Source organism: Eumetopias jubatus, unplaced genomic scaffold (assembly GCF_037043125.1).
Source record: "Eumetopias jubatus isolate StellerSeaLion01/CBP00866 unplaced genomic scaffold, mEumJub1_p1.0 scaffold_13, whole genome shotgun sequence".
Lineage (NCBI taxonomy): Eukaryota > Metazoa > Chordata > Mammalia > Carnivora > Otariidae > Eumetopias > Eumetopias jubatus.
Window position 1 is genome coordinate 38,541,128 of NW_028274819.1, and position 20,372 is coordinate 38,561,499.

Sequence of the window (20,372 nt, forward strand, 5' to 3'; positions counted from 1 at the left end):
GGGATTTGGGACCTGAAATTATATGGCCTGTACAAATAGCACACCTGGTCATTTATGAGGCACTCTCCTGCTAAAATTGTCAAGACAGCTATTACTGCTAGCCTTTCCTCGTCCAGAACCACTCCTTTTCCTCACCCTCCGTTGACAAAGTTCCATACACACCAGCCCTCAGTCTATCCCTTGAGCACTGTAGGCTGGATCTTGCTGCAGGACCACTGTACTTCAAGTCTCCACTACCTGGGACACCCATCTTTCCGATTTCCTCATAGTTGGCTCTTCCTTTAGGTTCAGTTTAAGTGTCCCAACCTCATGGAGCCTTCTTGGGCATCCTCTCTTCTCCACTGACCTGTCACTCATCCCTCCTGTTCTATCTTCCTCCTTGACATTTGTTATCAGGTTTCATTTGTGTCCACATTTATCTGACTTGCCCCACTAGAAGGCAAGCTCCCTGCAGACCAGTCACTTGCATGTCCTCTTCACCACTGCAGAATCCAATGCTCCTGCCTACAGATTAATATATAACACAGGTTAGTTATTGAGGAGTAATAATTTCCAATTTGACAAGCAAGAGGTGGTACAGGGAGAGGCCTAGATCAAGGGCTCTTGGGTTTTCATGGACAGAGCAGAGCCCTGAGCCTGTGTCTTCTGACTGCGGGCCCAGCAATTCTGCCATTGCACCACCCTCCTCAACTGGCAGTCTGGAGTGCCTTCTACCCAGAACTCAGCAAGCCAGAGGATTAAATCTTCCATCCGTGACAAGGTTTAGCTGTCCACATTTCTCTCCACAGAACCAAATCAATGAATACCTATTACCCAGACGTTCAAGTGTTTCACAACTACTAATTCCAAGGAAAGTCAAAGACGACCATTTCAGTTCTCTAGAATTCCACTGAACTTAAGTGATTTTATGCATAAATATTAATGAAATTGTGACTTTTTAACTAAAAAAAGTAAAGGTTATGGCTACATTATCTGTTTTTCCATTTCTCAGAAATGGAAAATCCAAAATCTAATATGCATATATACAAGCATGAGCAATTTGCCCAAAACATTATACTCTATTGCTAGGATACTTCTGGTCTTCAATTAAGGTCCAAAGTCATCTGAACAGCTTCATTTCTTCTGACAAAGATTTAAATTTTACTTAATTAGTATTGTTCCTGAAAAACCTTATTTCCTTGACATGAGATCCTTCCATTCATTTTCATTTCTCTGAAAACTACTACTTGCTAATGCACACTGCAGCCTTGAAACTTTCCCTTAAAGCTGAGTCTATACTCTGCTTGGTGTAAAAGTAAAAAAGATAAACCCAGATTCCAGGCTTCTTGCCTACTGGAATTGGGGAGAATCTCTAGATGGACATTTTTAGCTTTCAGTTCTTTCCTCCAAGAAGCCACCTCCATTCCGAAGCAAGTGATCCCGTTTATCAGAGACTATTTCCCGTTCTTTATTACCCTCTTTAGCTTTTCTAGATTTTTATTCAACTAAAAACTAGAACAAAGTAAAATTCAAGGAACTATGTTATGGGACATGAACACAGGGATGAAAATAGACATGCACCCCTCCCCCAGCCCTTCCTGCTTAGGACAAAGTACTCCCAGTAGCCTGAGCTAGAACCAACAGCATCACCCTGGACTCCTCCCTGTCTGACCCCCACCATCTTACACTGAACGACTCACAGTTCACTATCTCTTAATTATCCCTTAACTTCCTTCCATCTGCAACACCATTATCTGATCTTGTCTAGGACCCATTCTTAGCTACAACTGAGGCTCTTCACAGCTGCAGCAACCTCCTACTGGCCTCCTGTCTCCAACTTTGCTGCGTCCATACCATTTTCCACTAAGCAGCCAGTGTGATCCTCCCAAAAACAAGTCATGCCACAGCAGCAAGTCAATCACTTCCATGGCTCCCAGTTGCTTCAGGAAAGGCCAAATCCTTTCAACGGCCTATAGAGCCATTCACCATCTTCCCCTTGCCTGACTCTCTAGGTTCCCTTCTTTCCACACCTTGCCCCTTCCACCCTACCTATGCTCTCTCCACCCTCAACAATGCGTTTTCCTTCCCTTGTAAGGCATCATGAGCTCTCCTCTCTACCCCCTTCTCAACTCACTCATGCCACATCCAGAACCCTCTCCCACTTATCTTCTGATGGATTTCTAGTTATTGTATTTTGCCCATTAAACCGAACTCTCAGTGAATAGACTTTTCAAGCCCTTTGGGAATGGCAAGGTAAGGTCCCCTACACTGTGCTCCCGGATTCCTCCCGTCAGAGCATTAGTCACACATTCTCCTGTTTCACGATCTTCATCACTGCGCCAGCATGTAGCACCACACACGGCATCTGGTGTGCTTTCATTAATATTACCTAAATGTTGAAAGGGGAGCTTACAGTCTAACCTGAACAGTTTTAAATCCAAAGCCTCTAATGTTTTTGTTTGGAATAGGGAGACCTGTCCGCAATACTTCAATTCAAAAGCAGCATGGCTAGAGCTGCATTAGGGCAAGATTCCAAGTTGAATGTTGTTCCCTTCCTTCCCAAATGGAAGCCACGTAGTAACTGAAAACATCTACTTTTTAAATACACCTTACACTGTATCTTTTTGGAGGAAAGGATTAAACATCCAAGTTTATGTAAAAAGTTTGATTACTAGAAATGCATTTTTGTTGTTGTTGTTGATGATTTTAGAAGGAGAACATGAGCAAGCAAGTGAGCAAGCCTGGGGGGAGGGTCCTAGAGAAAGGGAGAGAATCTTAAGCCGACCCCACGCTGAGGACAGAGCCTGACACGGGGCTCAATATTATGACCCTGATATCATGACCTGAACCCACAAAACCAAGAGTCTGATGCGTAACCAATTGAGCCACCCAGGTACCCCTGAGAATGTACTTTTAATTCCCCCAGGAGAACGTTCTCTTGGGCTGGCTTCACCAAACAATGTAACACGCTTACAATTTCCTCCCTCACCTCCTACCTTCCATTCTGCTATTCAATTACCTGCAAGTACAAAATAAATATTGGTTCAAATCATTCATAATTAAGGTAAGCCCGCTTAGAAATTATAGAATGTATTGTTAGGACAACCCATCATTTTAGATTACAACAATCTCTTGATGTGAAAACCTAATCACTATTTTGAATGGTGAGAAGGTCCCAATACCTACCCTTTTCCCTTCTGAAGTATCTGGGGAAGAACTAGTAAGTGTGAAAAGCAGCCATGAGAGGAAGAGGAATGACATTTGTTGAGGGCCTTGACAGGAGACAAAGGAGGAACCATTCACTCAAGCGCTCCTGTTGGTCCTTCTCAAGGATTCCATGACATGTCAACAGACATGTTAACTTTACATGAAAGGACACTGAGGCAAATTCCTAAAGCTCACACATCTGGGAATTGTTGGTCCTCAGTTCAATTCCTGGCTGTATCTGGCATCAAAGTGGAAAGAACTCTGGAAATTAAAAGAGTATCTTTTGAAATACAAAGTTTCATTTTATGAGGGGGAGAGGCTTCCTTAGGAAACCAGAAGTGTCCTCCATCTTCTCCTAGAACTCTTCCACAGAAAGCTTTTTCTTAGACCCCTTGCTTTCAGCTTCCTAATGATGCTTAAATTTTATCTGTAATTTGGAATAAAATTGAAAAACAGAAGATTTACCATTAAATCTTATAGATTTGCATACACTATCAGAACCTTCAATTAGATTTAATCTATGTTAATTAAGCTTTCCATTTTAGCAAAGCTCTGTATTAACACCTATGAATCAGGAAAAATAAACTTTAAATCTGCAATGATATTAAGAGTTCAATAAGACAGATTAATTGTTGTTGCTCTTCCAATGTGCTCTATTGGTACAGTAAAACACAAAGTAAAACAACCCCTATTAAATTACAAATCTAGAATAACAGTGCCCATTACATAAGATTATACTTCAGTTGCTACCTGCAGGTACATTTTGAATCCTCCTTATACTTGAGTTTTCCATTTCATTTCATCTACTCACTTAAGATCTTCATGGGAACTCAACTGGCTCAGTTACCTAGGGAGTTTCCCACATATTGCTGGGCCAAGAAGTTCACTCCTGGTTTAAAGGCGTCACAACCCCCCCAATGATCCACCTCTGGCTGCTGGATCCCCACCAGGTGAGAGAGATGCCTGCCTTTGGCTAAGAAAGAATTCAGCCACTAAAAGAACTCTTCCACCATTAATTCAATAATGGCCTTGCCTGAGAGCAGCCAAAGCCTAGTAGAAATTGGAAACTGATCCCAGAACAGTAAATGCAGTTTTTCTGGCCCACAGCTTTGGAAAAGGCAATTGGATGATTACTTCCCATGGAGCACATGATGGCTGGGGAGAGTGTTCAGATCCAGTATGCTGTTCCCCCATTGTGCTTCATCAGCAAAGGGACTTTTGACTGGAAATTGAACTCTACCAGAAGAGTCTGGGGGATAGACATCATTTTCTTTTAACCACTGAACTAAAGAAAAGCAACTATATGCTTATCTGGCCTCTCCTCAGCAACCTGTTTTCCCCTCAGTATCAAAATTCCACTCCTTCTATTTAGGTACCAAGAACTAGGCTAGGGGTTTTACAAATTCCTCTAATCCTCACAAAAATCCCAAGGTAGTATTCATTTCAGTCTCCAGATATCAACACCTTCGCCCTTTTCACAGTCTTGTACAAGATGCAGTATATCCCAGGCAATCTCTGCAACTGGGACAATAGATTCCATGTGAACCTTTGAAACCGGCCATGAAATTTCTGAGCACCCCTGACCAGGGACAGAGAAAATGAATCTTTGATACATTCCAGATTTATTACGTATGTACTATGTATGTAAGAGTACTACATGTTAAACAAAAAAGAAAACTCTGTGATACAGTCTCTCAGCTAGGCTACTTTCCTAATCTGGGCACAGACGAAGTTGGAAACATCCCAAACAATTGAGACCAAGGCTGCCTAGTTATCCCAGGGCCCATGTTCTCACAACTTTGGCACAATGCTAAACCCAGTTTCCCAGTCCTGGCCAATGAAGTGTGGTACAGGTCATGCATGACCTTTCCAGATCTGACCCTTTAACCTACCCTGGGAGAATAGGACAAAATTCTAATCCTCGAAGTTAGGAGTCAACCTCTCAGGTCACAAGTTCAAGTAGAAAACAAGTACACCTAGAAATTGAGTAACACAACTGGAAAGTGTTACATATGAAGTTGTAGCTGTATTTATCTACATACACACAAGAGCTACCCATCCATTTAAATGTGCCACCAATATTTAACATGTATAGGGTCACCAGAAAAAAAAAAATTCAGCAATTTCAAGAATCTGTAAGTCTCACAACACTTATTTTTCTTCAATAAAACCAGAAGTCACACATTAAAATTTTCAAAGTGATTAAATACTTAAACATCCCAACTTGAATCAAAGAGGAAGTCAAGCTAAAATTAACTGCAGAAAAGTACAGAACTATAGCAATGGCAGTGGGCTGCATTTGAAACAATACAAGAAAATATGAAGCCTTCAGTGATTTTTGCTAAATACTGAAAACATCCAGGAAGCTACTAAAAATACACAAAATGATCAAAAAGGAGGTAAAAAGTAGAAATCAATGAATTTAAAATGAAAAACAGATTTGACCAATAAAACTAAGAACAGTTTCATTTAAAAGGCCAATAAATTACACAATCAATCCCATGATAAGCCTGGCCAAGAAGGAAATACATATATTTCACATTACAAATTAAAGATATAACCACAAATACAAAAAGAAATAATAGAATGTCCAACTCTCTGCCCCGAGAAAACAGGGCTGAGTGAAATGATTCTGACAAAACATTAAGTTGGCAAAGAGTTTAAAATTACCTAGAATACCATAAGAGATGGAAAATGAACATTTTAGTAGGGAAAGATTTCTCAGCCTCCCCCAAAACAAGTATCAGCTCATATCGTTTTCAAGCTGATTCTACCAGAAACATTTACAGAAGAGGTATTACCTACATATTTAAAGTCCAGAGAGTAATTCAAAAAGCCTCGAATTAACTCACAAAGAAAAATCTACTATGTCACTTGTTAATGAGTTAGTGTGTAATGAGTTTAGTGTCAAGCGTTGGGACAGTGCCTTATATCAGTGCTTGAAATAAAACTAGTTACTACTATTAGTATCGCTATCATTTTTAATATTGTTGCAATACTCCTAAATACACCATTAGTAAGAGTATTTAAGCATTTTCCCCAGGAAGAGTTCAACATAATGGACTCTAATGTGATTATGTTAATTGCATGTTTTTCCCCTTTCATCTATTATCTCAAAAAGATACCCAGAAAAAAAATTTAATAAAATGTCACTATTATTCAGGGCACCTAGATGGCTCAGTCATTGGGCGTCTGCCTTTGGCTCAGGTCATGATCCCAGGGTCCTGGGATCAAGCCCCGCATCGGGCTCCCTGCTCAGCGGGAAGCCTTCTTCTCCCTCTCCCACTCCCCTACTTGTGTTCCCTCTCTCTCTGGGTGTCTGTCAAATAAATAAAATCTTAAAAAAAAAAAAAACTACTATTCATTTTCTTTTAAGTCTTTCAGTGTATCAGAAATAAAGCTAAATTTCCTTCACATGAGGACAACATATATACATATATATTTATATGTAAGATAGATTAGAAGATCAGAAACAGCCAGAAAGGTCAAACAGATTTAGGAACACATTAAAGACCGGATTGTCTGCAGTCTTCCTGTGTTTTGTAAGGATCTTTAATCTGCTTTTTATTCCTATTACAGAGATTCTAGACAGTGGAGGACAAAAACGGAATAGCTGATAAAAATAGAAACATTTTCAAATTACAAAATTGTATCCTTCAATCAAGGAGGATTAAAGAAAAAAATAAAGAATATACAACTCAAATGCCTGGTACATAGTATACCATCAGCAAATGTTGGCTTACGGCGGGGGGGCAGAGACATGCTACTCCAAATAGCTTAAAAGTCAGATACCTAAACCAGACAAAAGGCATTAATTACAGACTAGTAGCTCTTGTGAATATTGATGTAGGAGTTATCAATAATATACTATCAAGTCCACAAATATATAAAAAGGATTATACAACATCACTAAGGGATTTATCCCAGAAATGCAAGCTTGGTAGAACATCCAGAATTAGTATAATACACTACATCAATAACAATAAAAACACGATCATCTCCACAGATGCAGAAATAGCACTTGGCGGGTGGGGGAGGGAAGATACCCTTTCATGATAAAAAGAAACACCCACTCACCCACTCACTCACCCCGCAAACCAGAAATGGAAAGGAACTTGCACCTGGCTAAGAGCATCTAATACAAGCTAACCTCACACCCCATGGTGAAAAACAGAGAGCGTTCTTCCGAGCAGGAACAAGACTACCTGTTCTCACCACTTCTCTTCAACACTGTACTGGAAGTTCTAGCCAGGCCGGTTAGGCAAGAAAATAAGGCAACCATGTAGAGATAATTTTATTTCTGTCCTATTTGCAAATAACAAGATCTTGTATGTATTGAGAGAAATCCACTAAAAAACTAATCTAATGAGGTCAGCAAGTCTGCAGGATACAAGGTTCAACATACAAACATCAAGTGCATTTCTATAAAGTAGCAATGAGCAAACAAAATCAGATTATGAAAATAATGCCCTTTATCATTTTTGATGCCACTATAATTTAAAAAACAAAATCATGCAATACCTGTACTCCGAAACTATAAAACACTGTTTAAAATTAAAGACCTAAAATGGAAAGAAACTCCATGTCCATGGATAATACTGCCAAGATGGCAATACTCCCTAAATAAACCTACAGATTTAACATCATCCCTTTGAAAAATCCAGCTGACATCTTTGCAGACATTAAAAACCTGGCCCTAAAACTCATATGGAAAGTCAAGAGGACTGGAATAACCAAAACAACCTTGAAAAAACAAAGTCAGAGGGCTCACACTTCAACTTCAAAACTTACTAGAAAATTAAAATCATTAAAACAGCACTAGCATAAGGCCAGAGGTCAATGGCCTAGAATTTGGAGTCCAGAAATAAATCTTCCCACTTATAGTCAATTGATCTTTGACAAGGGAACCAAGATAATCCACTGGGGAAAAAAGGACTCCACAAATGGTGCTGGGACAACTGGTTATCCATATGCAAAAAGATGAAATTGAATCACTACACTCCACACCATATAGAAAAAAACTTAAAGATATCAAAGACTTAAAGAGCTAAGCCTATAAAACGTTTTAAATAAATCCTAGAAGTCTTAATAGCCTCCAGTTAAGCAATGATTTCTTAGAACAAAAGTACCAGCAATGAAGAAAAAAATAGGCACACTGGACATCTAATTTAAGAACTTAGGGTTTTACATGAAGACAATCTGCAAGTTGAAAAAACATAAATCCTATCTGATATGGGACTTGTGTCTGTAAAGAACTATCACAAAATCTTAACACAACCCAGTTTAAAAAATGTGCCAATGATCTGAATAGCCCTTTCTCCAAAGAGGATGTGTAAGCAGGCAACACAACATGAAGATACTCAACATCATTGGCCATCAGGAAATGCAACAATGAGGGGTCACTTCACATTTATTAGAATGGCTGTATCAAAGAGAAAGATAGTTACTATTAATGAAGCTGTGAAAAAACTGCAACTCTCACGTACTGCTGGCAAGAATGTAAAAAAGGTACAGGTACTTTGGAAAACATTCTGGCAATTCAGTCAAACACAGAGATACCACTTGATCTAGCCATTCTACTCCTAGTTATATACCCAAGAGAATACAAATACAGGTCTACACAGAAACTACATGAAATTTCATAGCAGCATTATTCCTAATTGCCAAAAACTGGAAAAAATTCAGTGTCCAACTGATCAATAAAACATGGTTTGTCCAAACAAGGCAATATCTTGCAATTTAAAAATGCACTACCCACCCACAATCACCATGAAAGAACCCGGTCAACAGTCTAAATGAAAGCCAGTCACAAACACATTATATGATTCCATTTATAGGAAATGTCCGAAATCGGCAAATCCATAGAGCCAGAAAATACAGGAGTGGTTGCCTAAGGTTGGGATGCCATGGGGAGACAGTTGAGGGACACCTTCAGGGCATGGGATTTGTCCTGGAGGTAATGGAAATTTGTGAAGGACTGTGTTGAATGCACAACTCTGAATATACTAAAAAGTAGTGAAATGTAAAAATTTTTTAAATTATCTGGAAACCTAAGTGCCCACTATACCCCAACTGTGGCAGATACATATTTAATTCAGCTGGATCATGAGTGATACAATGAGGATCACATAGGAAAGAAAAATGAAAAGAACTGGGGAGTCTCACCTTCCAGTCATGCTGTCAGATCCCTGACAGATTCCAATTTCTTTATCTAACCTAGCCAGTCCCTAAACCCTCCACTACTGAATCAAGAGTCTCAAATCCTTGGTCATCTTCTACATCTGGTTGGAGGTCCATGACCAATGTCTCCAAGACAATTTGCTGCTCTCAACATGGTCGTCCTGATAAATAAATCTGAAGAGTGACTGAAGATTCTCTATTACAGATGGGAACACTGCCGGCTTATAATAGCTGAATTCCTAAAAATACACGATCATATATCCCTCTAACATACCAGGTCTCCTTAACTAGGTGAACATCTGTTTAAGCGTGGAAACCAGGTCTTCTTTATGACCCATAGCCAGTGCATGACAGATTCAATTATTTATACCTAGCCTTAATCAGACCAAACAAGCATAGAGGAAGGCACCATAGAATTCCAAGGGGGAGGGGAATTTTCCATTTCCTTATGTTTATTACTTTTGAATCAAGACTGAGGTTTTCCTATTAAAATGAAAAATGCTCAGATGATTCTCCATTCAAGGATCCTCAGGTTCTATTAGAAATCTGCGAGGGAAGAGAAGGTGGCATCACAGGACCATGTGGCAATACAAGTTGTTGTTTTAACCCTTCCTAAAAGGAGTTAGGTTTTACCATTAAAAAAAAAAAAAAAATCCAAAAGAAAAACCCAGGTAGTAGCTTTAAGATTCATGCTTAGACAAGAGGAAATGTGTAATTTAAGGACGGTCTACTTCCCAGGCCCTAACCTCTTCCACCCTCACAGCAACCCTGCAAAGGAGATGGCTACCTCCCTTCATCACAAGGAAGGGGAGTTCTGAGACCTTCAACAGCACAGCAGAGTGAGAACTAGAACTCCAGCCTCCCTCAGGCCAGCTCTGCAGTCTCTGCTCTACTCCAACAGGTGCCATTCCACTGGCTTCTCACTCACCTTGGGAAGTTACCCCTCTGCTTTCATGGAGATTAAAGATCCTCTACGTTCCATTCTTGGACACTCCTACTGAGGCGGCCCTCACACCCAACCGCATCATGTTGCCCCAGGGGGACAAGCACATCACCCTTCCAAGTCTGTGAAGCGGAGACTGGCTGGACACCTCCACCTTGGAGTAACAAGGACTCCTACACGTTCTCCGAGTCTACAGAACACTTGGCCTCTAATCTGTACCTGCTCCCCAGCACATGCCACCTCGCTTCCTCTGGGCTGACCCAGAAACAGCCAAGTTATGCGGGCAACATCCTTACAGAAGGATCAGGATCCATCGCACCCCTTTGAGGCAGAGATCAAACTTAACCATTGAAAAGAGAACTTTGGATCCTCACCTCTGCTAAAAAGGCTCATGGAGATCCTCTGCTCCAACCACATTAGTCTGTTCTCTGCACCTCTCCACCCCACCCCCCAAAATTGCATTTTCCTGCATTTCTCTTCTGACCGTCCACACCGTTCTTCCTGTTTAGTACGTCAGAAGGACTTCCTGACCTGCCAGAATTCTGGCCCTTCCAGAGTTGCCACTCCGTATGATCTTCCCTAACCACTGACCTAGTGTACTGAATTGCCTTTACGTAGTTCTGCTTTTAGATAGGTCCACCTAAATAGGTAAAGGAAGGTTTATCTGAATTCAGGATCCCCAGAAGCAGACTCGGACATGTGAATTTGAGAAAAACCAATTTCCTAAGGAAGTGCTGGGGGGGGGGGGGGCGGGGGCAGAACATGGAAGCCTCAGCCCAATTCCAGGTTTTAAGCTGAAGAGCTGGTCTGGCCTTAAGGCCCCCAAGGCAAAGGAACTAGGCTTCCCAGCTCTCACATTGTCAATCACGGGCAACAGGCTGCCTGGGGGACCCGTGAACTCCCAGACACTTCTGTTCTCCGTATAGTGGCTACAGAGGCACCTACCTCTGTGGTACTACTCCTTCCTGCCCACCCTAAACTCCTCAGCCCCCTCCCCACACACAACATGCCAACCACTGATCCCACCCACCTTTCCTTCCCCAAAAATCATAGCAAGTGATTTCTGGAATACCCTTCTTTCCACCCCTTACTGCTCATTCAGCCTGTCGAATGAATACTCACTTTCCTTTATACGACCACAATCCTTTCTGAAGCCTTCCTTAGTTTACCACGATCCTTCAGAATGGACTGTTATTACCTCTATTCCTTAAACACACATTTCTACAATACTTTGTGACATTTGTCCATCTTCCCTACTGCCTTCTGAGATCCTTACAAAAGAAATTTCATACTATTTACCTTAGTATTCCCAGCGTCCAGCACAGTTCCTGCACAGAGTAAAAGTTAAGTCTAACTTTGCTTGAGGACCTCAAGCCAATATGACAGAGGATATGGTTTCATAGGAGCCAAGTCTGCCAGAAGACAGAAGATAGGCAAGAAAGACACTGAGGAGTTGTCCTTGGAGAGTCAACGAGAAAGCCACTTTGCCCAAAGTAAGTTCTTGATGCAGGGAACATTCAACAATGTGTTCAACAGCAACAAGGCTTCAGCTAGCTACGTGCTCTCTTAGAGATACAACCTCTCAATTCCAAGGCACTTTGTGTAGTCCGTTAATTTTAAGTAGACTTTCAAAAGTACAGCTTACCTGTGTTCCAGCTCTCGAATGGAGAGGATCACTCCTGAAGTCGATGGCTTTTGCTGTACAGTGGCCAAAAAGGTGAAGTCACTCTTATTCCGGAACAGCTGGATTAATTTCTTACTCACATGAGGGGCTGCATGGATCTCCCTTTCTGAATCTAGGGGTCAAGGAAACACAGAAACAGAAGGGGACAGAGAACGAGGAGGAGGAAAAGAAGACAGAAGGAGAGGGAAAGTAAGAAAGAGAAAAGACATAGTTAGAAATGTCCAGAGGATCCAGGTTGCCTTTTTCATCCCACCCCACCCCTGCACCTTGCCAACACTTTATCTTTTCAGGCACCTCCCACCCCTCCATCCAGCAGCATTCATTCAACACAAAACCCAGAAATGCCACCTCTGTCACTGTACCCACTTGTCATTTTGACAAATTCATAGTTGGCCATCCAGTGACTTTCTGACAGAAATTTTGATGGGACACTGAGCAATGTGGCCGACTACAGATTAAGTTGCTGTAAAAAAGGTGAGAAACAATCAGATAAATAGATCCTGAATTCAGAGAATCCTGTGTTTATAGCAGCACCCAAATGCCATTCAGCAGGCTCCCGCTGTAATTTTCCCCGTGGTTTCTTTCTCTTTGTGATGTGTAGAGGGAAATTTGTCCTTGCTTTGTACCCAGCAGAGATTTACTCGTGTTAATAATGCCAGACAATTCCACTTTTGCTTAAAGAATACAAGGCATGTGCATGATCCATAAGGGTGCCCGGAACTTCTCTGTAAAGTGAAGTGGAGTGGATGACTCTGCTCATGACATATTAAAGTGGAGGCCAATTCAATAGGCCTCGAGGTGCGTGAGTCCAGCTAATTCTGCTCCTGGCCAGGAATCTCTTTCTCCAAGTTCTGCATAATGGGACATTCATCATTTCATACTCGAACCCGCCCCCACCCCCCAATTGTAAGAAACTAGGTGTTCTCGTTATTGCACACCTCACTTCAAGTCAAAAACGGACTACCAACAGAGCAGAATTAAAGGAAACTATTCAGAGGATAACAAATGAATACCAAAGGTATGTTTGGTTCCTCATCTCATGCCCTGACCCCATCCATCCTCTGTAGAACTACTTTGTTTTTCAGAATCCTGGAGAAATAACCAAGACCTTCCAAAGCTCTGTGGCCCAGGCAAATCACAGACTACATGGACCTTGAAGAACCTCATCCTAAAGAGTGGCTTCTAACAGGAAGAAAAAAAAAAAAATCAAGTTCTTGACCTTGGGCCTCGGTATTCTCATCTACAAAATGGGGCAGGGGGTAAGGGAGGAGAGGTGAACTAGGCAATTTCTCAGGTCTCTCCATCCTTGTGTAATTCTACGAGTTGCTCTTTGAAGTTTGCAGCACAGCAAAGACCACAATCTTCCAGCTGTAGAAGTCTAGGCTACGGAAGGCAGGAAGCAAGGTTGGTCCTCTATCTCGGAGGCACCTAACCCAGGTGGAGGACCCTACCCACATAAAACCCACCTAGGACATTTGCTTTTCTACCCAAAGAAAGGCCTTCACTACTCTACTGTTAAGTGGCAGGCTTTTAGCTTTCATCAGGGGCAGAGATAAGAGCCACTTAGGGAATGTTTCTACACCTCCTACAAAATCCCAAAGACTTTGCATGATAATATTCATGATCTATTAAATGTATGAAGTAATCACTTTGTAAACTAGAGATCATTAGCAAATGTTTGTTAACATTTTTATACTGCTGGGTACAAGTCCTAATAAATTCCACCTAGAATTTAGTGCCAGGAACACACACACACACCACACACACACACACACACACACACACACACACACACACACACACACGCAGCTCTTGGGATTAACTTACATGTTGACTTTTTCCCTTTCTGCTGTTTCCTTCTTTATTCATCTATTAGGAATTAACTGATTGGCAGCGTTGGCCCAGAGAGCTCATCAGAGGTTCTGAAGCTGGAGCCCAGTGCGAAGGGGACAATGATCCATCAGCCATGATATTGATAGCTCTTTCCTCCAGCAGGTACATCAATGATAATGTCCTCACCTCTCACTCCGTTCTCTTGGACATCATTCCAGCTCCATGGCCAATGCCACTCAAGTGTATATCTACCACCCCAATCTCTCCCTTAACCAACGGACACATTCAATATCCTTAATATCTCCACATAAAGGTTTCATAAGCATTTCAGATTATATATGCCCAGGACAGAGCTCTTGTTCTCCCCCGTGCCCAGCCCTCTATTTTCTCCTGGAGTTCCCAGTTTAGTAAATGGAACCACCCAATTTAAGCCGAAAAGACCAGAACTTGTCCTTGAATCTTCCTTTTCTTCTACCCTCCAGATCCAATCCAAGAGCAAATCATGAGGACTCCCAGGTCTGGAATCTGTCCACTTCCCCCCGCTTTTCAAACTCCTCTCCAAGCTGCCATCATCTCTTACTGGGGCACCCCCAACAGCCTAACTGGTCTCCCCGCTTCCATATTGCGTTGCCTTCTCCATTCTCCACAGCAGCTCAAGAGCTCATCTTAACACCTAAATCAGCATCCTCTACATTCTCTTGCTAAAAACCCTCCATGGCTTCCCAGTTCTCCCAGGATACAAATCCAGGCTTTTGAGCATGGCCTGCAAGGTCACACACCAATGGACTTGCCTACGTCTCCTGCCCAATTTCAGCCTCTTCTTTCACACCCAAGCCCAATCCTGCCTCAGGGTTTTTGCACTACTCTTCCCTTTACCCCCAGAGCTCTGCCCCACTCTTCCCATGCCTGCCTCCTTCGGCTCTAACTGCAAATGCAACCTCCTGGTCCTTCCCTCCAAAGCAGGCTCCCCAGTAATAGTGAACACACCACCCTGGTTATTTTCTCCACACCACTTAATTATTGTAATCTTTCTTCGTATGACTTATGCTCTTATTTCATGTTTGTTATATTTTTTTACTGTATTTCCTTTCTCTCCCCTCTAGACTAGAAGCTCCACGAGGACAGGCAGATTTATTTGGTCATTGTTATAGTCAAAGTTCTCAGTGCCTGGCATAAAACAGGCATCCAATAAAGACTTCTGATTTTATTTTCACTTTTATCATGTATATTGTTATTTCAAAGAACCACAAATATTACAGTCAGAAAAGAATAGGGTACTTTTTGGAAAAGGAGAAGATAAATGGTAGGTGTCAAGTGTCAGTGGTTATAAGTTTAAAGAAAAGCATGTTCAGGACCAATTCAGTCCCTCCTATTTATAGGACACCCCATCTAACAATCTAATCCAATACAACCACACTGCTACTCATCCGACCCCCCCCACAAAACTGAACATTTCCTCTGCCGGCTTCTCGTTTCTCTTTGTAAATGATTGGCACCTTGAAATAGAGAGACCCCATTAGCACTCACCAGAGTGAAATGTAAAAAACATCTATTTTCATACATGGAGACTTTATGTGCATTCTCATTTTCAGAAAAGCTCTTTCAAGTAAATGCTTACCATAATTCAGCTGCCAAAAGGACACCAGAAAGTAATTTCACTTCTTAACACAGAGGCAAGAACACTGGACAGGTTTCAAGGGACTGAAGACTACCAAGGTTTGCAGATAACTAGATGTATGACCTTGGATACGACACTTTGCCTCTCTAAGCCTAATACTCCATATCTGAAAATGGAAATGATTGGAGATCATGGAGTTCAAGTTCTTTCCAGGACTCAACAGTTCATTTCTGTTCATCACCTTACCCTGCTCCTAGCCACCCAGCAAAGGACGGGACTGAAGGTGTTTTCTACATATGGAACACCTAGATGCTACAATTCTTCTCCTCTGCCGATTTTCCAAATCAACATAAATGTAAAGTTGTCAATTACTGGAACAAGTGACAGGTCACCTACTTTGCAGTAACCTTTTTTTTTTTTTTACCGGAATTAAATGAGCAACCGATGAAAGCCAATTAATGAGAATCTATAGTAACTATTGTACTGCCATATGCAACCATTATAATGTGCTTTCTGTATTACCGGAGAATAATCAATTCTGCTAGAGAGAACAAGAAAATCAAGCGGGATGAATAAAGCTCATAGGAAGTGTTAAATATAAACAGCAAGTTAGAAACCTGTAAAACGTGTTCAACGTGGATCAAATAAATGAAACCTAAGGGTGTTGAACACAATTAAAAAGGACTGAATAAACATGTTACCATGAATAGAATGGGGTGGGAGAACCAAGTCATAAACAAATCACAGCACCTTCAAAATGAGAGCTATGTCATCCCTAAATCAGATACTTATCTTTGACACTCATTCCATTCCCATTCTGGCCCCACGTGTACTCTGCCTGAGAAATGCTAATCAAACCCATCGCTACTCAACAGACTGTTACCTGCAGCTGGGACCAAGAGTACTTGCCTTCTCCAAGAGTGGAAACACACTGGCATCAGGCACCTCCCACCCGCTGAACCCCACCTTTTTAGAACCTCTGCTCCAGTCCATGTAACCTCCGCATCAGCAAAGATTTTGACAGGGCAAAGACTGAACACATGAACGCAAAACCCAGGAGTCTGGAAGGGTGGCCCACCCTTCCCCCAGCATGGACCCTAGCCTACTCCATTTCTTTCCCCTGCTTTCTCCTGGACATTTTGGATTTATTTAATACACCGCATGATTCAAGCATCTGAATTTGGTGGGTGAAGTGGTTTTGTGACCTCTGGGAGCATTACTTGGAGGCTACCATTCCATCAGGGTAATTGCCCAAACAACGACCACCACTCACAGAGAACATTTTACATTAAAAAAAAAAAAGTCATCCTTTCAAACATCTAGAAGTTTTACGTGATCTAGTTAAGAAGTGCTAAATCAGCAGGAAGGGTTAAGTGCTTTTTCTTTCCTCGGAAAAAATGGCTCTACCTAGTCATTTTTAAAGACTAAAAATGCTAACGTGATGATTAAGCATCATTTTCAAAAAAAGAAAAAAATATTGGGTGAAAGGAAGAGATTGAAGAAATTAAATGAGGATATTCACATACTCTGCCTGTTACAGAAGCAGCTTCATTTCCCTTTTGCCTGATGACAGGGTGAGGATTTTCATTGTCCAACATACCTGTGTTTCCTCTATGCCAGGCACTGTGCTTGCTGGGCCCCAGGGAAACCAGCAGAAATACAGTTCCTGCCTTCGAGGATAGCTGCAGAAGCAAGGCTGTCACGTGGGGACGACAGGTAGAGTAGGGCAATGCACAAACGAAGGAGGGGGCCAGTGGAGGCTGGGAAGGACACAGTGGAAGACAGAGCTTTGAGCCAGAGTCAAAAAAAAAAAGATGAATAAGCACTTACCAGGGGGAGGGGGGAGGGCACTCGTTGCGGGATTGCTGTGCGGATGTGAACACCCATGTGTTTTCCATTATCTTGGCATTTTTCTTTCTCTGCAAGCTTCTGTCTCCCTAGAACGTCAGCAGGACAGAAGCTACTCTACCTAATATCAGAGGAAACTCCCCACCAATCAGCGAGTAGAGGGAGCAAGAACAGCAGCAGCCAGAAACGGGACAAAACACACACCCAGGCAGCCCGCCTCAGCCTTGACTGATGGAGAATTTGGGGGACAGCTCAGTAATTACATGTTTACACAGAGAACGTCGCATATGGCGGAATCCAGATGGAGAGGTGGCACATCCTTCTAGCCTAAGTCCCATGTAAGCTCGTGATAAGATTGGCCCCAAAGGTAAAGCAACACTTGTCAATTTTAAGTAGCAGGTGGCTTTTCATTGCTGAGTCCAGAGGAAGTTCGCCAGTTCAGAACAGGCCACCATCCATGGGGCAATTCCGGCTGTGGGGAGGAGGGCGCGGGGGGAGGCATACCGTTCCACCGTCAGGTCCTGCAGCCCTTCTTTAAGAAGGTCTGAGGTTACTGATCCAAGCAGCTTTCAAAGAAGTGGAAATCACGAGCAGAAAGTAGTAGGGATGCTAGGAGACTCCTGGTTCACGTGTAAGGGATTTCTATCTTCACTAGCAAATGCACAATGACATCCCATTAAACCTCCATTAGCTCCAGAAGCCAGAATCATGCATAAACATGTGTACAGTTTATTGCAGTGCCAAGTAGAGGACTGTTTTACACATACTACTTACAGTAACCTTAGCAGTAGCCACTGTTGTTTTTCCTCCTTTATAACTGAGAAAACTAAAGCTTACAGAATTTTCTAAAAGACACTGGGCTAGGAAGCCATGGGGAGATTCCAACCTGGTGGGCTGGTCTCTCAAACTACACTCCTCACTCTACCACATCTATTATTACCGAGGTGTGTGAGCTCCATGCTTGGTTCACGTGAAAAGGGACAAAGCATCATCCTACACCCAGAGCCAGACACTTTGTAGTCACTCAGGTAATATTTGAGCAATCTCTTTGTATAATCCCTGAGCTAAGTATCATTATCCCATTTTACAAGTGAAGAACCAGAGGCAAAGTTTTACGGCTTTACACAGCAAATGAATGGAGATAAAAATGGCGTCTTGCCCCAGCAGAGTCCACCATGATACTCCATGGCATTTGCCTGGCACCCTTGGACATCCTTTCTTTCCCTGTTACTACTCCTCCTCACTCCAGCCACACAAGCCTCCTTTTTCTTCCCAGGGCCGTGTTTCTTCCACACTTAACATTCTCATGTTTCCCTGTGTTTGCTCTTCCTTGGGTACCAGCTTACTTGTTAATTCTTCAGGCTAGCTTTCTCTGACCACCCCAAGCCAGCTCAGATTCCCTTTATTATGTGTTCATTGTATTTATCATAACCATCAAGGCTTTGGGTGTTATTTTATTGTGTATAATCATTTCATTAATGGCCATCATGGCCACCAGACTATAAATCCCATGAGGAATTGTTTATCAATATATTCCCCACACTCTACAGAGTGCCTGGCACATAGATTAATGGAACAGACATTTGAAGCTCTATCTTGACTCTAAAATCTAGAGCACAGTGTAACAAAGGAGGTTTACCAAAGACACTCAACTCTAACCCCAACCTGTTGAGAAAAAAAAAATACATTAAAATAACGAGCTGCCTAAGGAATAATAAAGCTAGCTGAGCATCCCCAACTCCTCCATTGGGGGACAACCTAAAGAATCCTGTGACACATTTTTCATAATTACTATGTAGCTCCATTAAAAGATTCTAGTGCCTCCATAATTTTACTTATTAAATAAGCATGTTAAGGCATCTAAAATTTTTTATATATAAACCTTTAAAAATACCAGTAAGGACAATGAAGGCCCCCACTTGTCACTAAGAAAGTAGCATACCAAGATCACTCCTCCTCTGGCACTGCAACCTGCCAGTGATCCACTCTCCTCCCTGGTCTACATCCCTCCACCCCCATCTCAGTCGGGCACCTCAGAATAAAGAGATATAAAGCATGAACACCACCTTTATCTGGATCACAGGGCAGGAAAACAAAAGATTGATGGAAAGATGTTAATATGATTAAGAACCTTGCATAAGGCTCAAGCTTCCATTTATCAGATACTTAAGTTGTAGGACTGTATGCAACATACAGCATGGTGACTATAATACCATTTTGTATATTTGAAAAGGGCTAAGAACTTAAATGTTCTCATCACAAGAAAAAATTTGTAACTATGGCAATGGGTGTTCACTTGCCTAATCATTTTGCAGTATATACACCCATAAAATCATTATGTTGTACACCTGAAACTAGGTTATCAATTATAGCCCAATAAACCTAGAGGAAAAAAAACTACATTGTATACCAGAGAAGTTCTCTAATAGTTTAATCAGACTGTATATACGCAATGGAAAACTATGTACAGCAAGCGTATCACAAGTATTAGAACATAGGAAATATCTAGAAGGTATTTGATGCCAAAGATACATTCATGTACAACATATAGAGTATACATTAAGATTTAGTTTTAGTGACACATGGCAGAGAGAGAGGACTGCCCACCAGCCATCAAGAGGTCAATAATTCAGAGCTAACCTAAAAGTTCTTTCACAGATCTCGATTTTCCAAATTGGAGATTTATCATTAAAAAAATGTATGCTAAAATGTTAGAACATATGAGAAAGACAGAGGAGAAACAATAGGGCAAGTTACAAAAAAAAGAGGCAACAATCACCTTGCTTTTAATCACATAATTGTGGCTTCTTAAATCAATGAGGACATCAGATGCTCCCTCCAGCCAACCTTAACCAGGTCTGACTTCCTATGGAAGACCATGCCCCTCCTCAGTAGAGAAGGCTGGTCATTTCCCCAGGATAGCCAGCTGGGACATTGCAGCATGGACCCCCCCTGCCCATGACAGCTCAAGAGGAGGTATATTTTGGCAGTAACTGAGAGCACAGCCTCTTTGGGTAGCATTTTAATCCCCACTCTCAAGACTCTGATAAACCCAAAGGTATGCCCACCATACTGTATGA

General features: G+C 41.8%; 1 protein-coding gene across 1 annotated transcript in view; it reads right to left on the bottom strand.

The window, feature by feature from the left end:
• The window catches only part of NELL1 (neural EGFL like 1), an 820,872-nt gene that overhangs the window by 731,936 nt on the left and 68,564 nt on the right, over positions 1 to 20,372 (bottom strand). Inside the window, exon 3 of the mRNA XM_088017492.1 lies at positions 11,955 to 12,105. Coding sequence (XP_087873618.1) covers positions 11,955 to 12,105 — 151 coding nt within the window. The remainder of the gene's footprint in view (positions 1 to 11,954; positions 12,106 to 20,372) is intronic.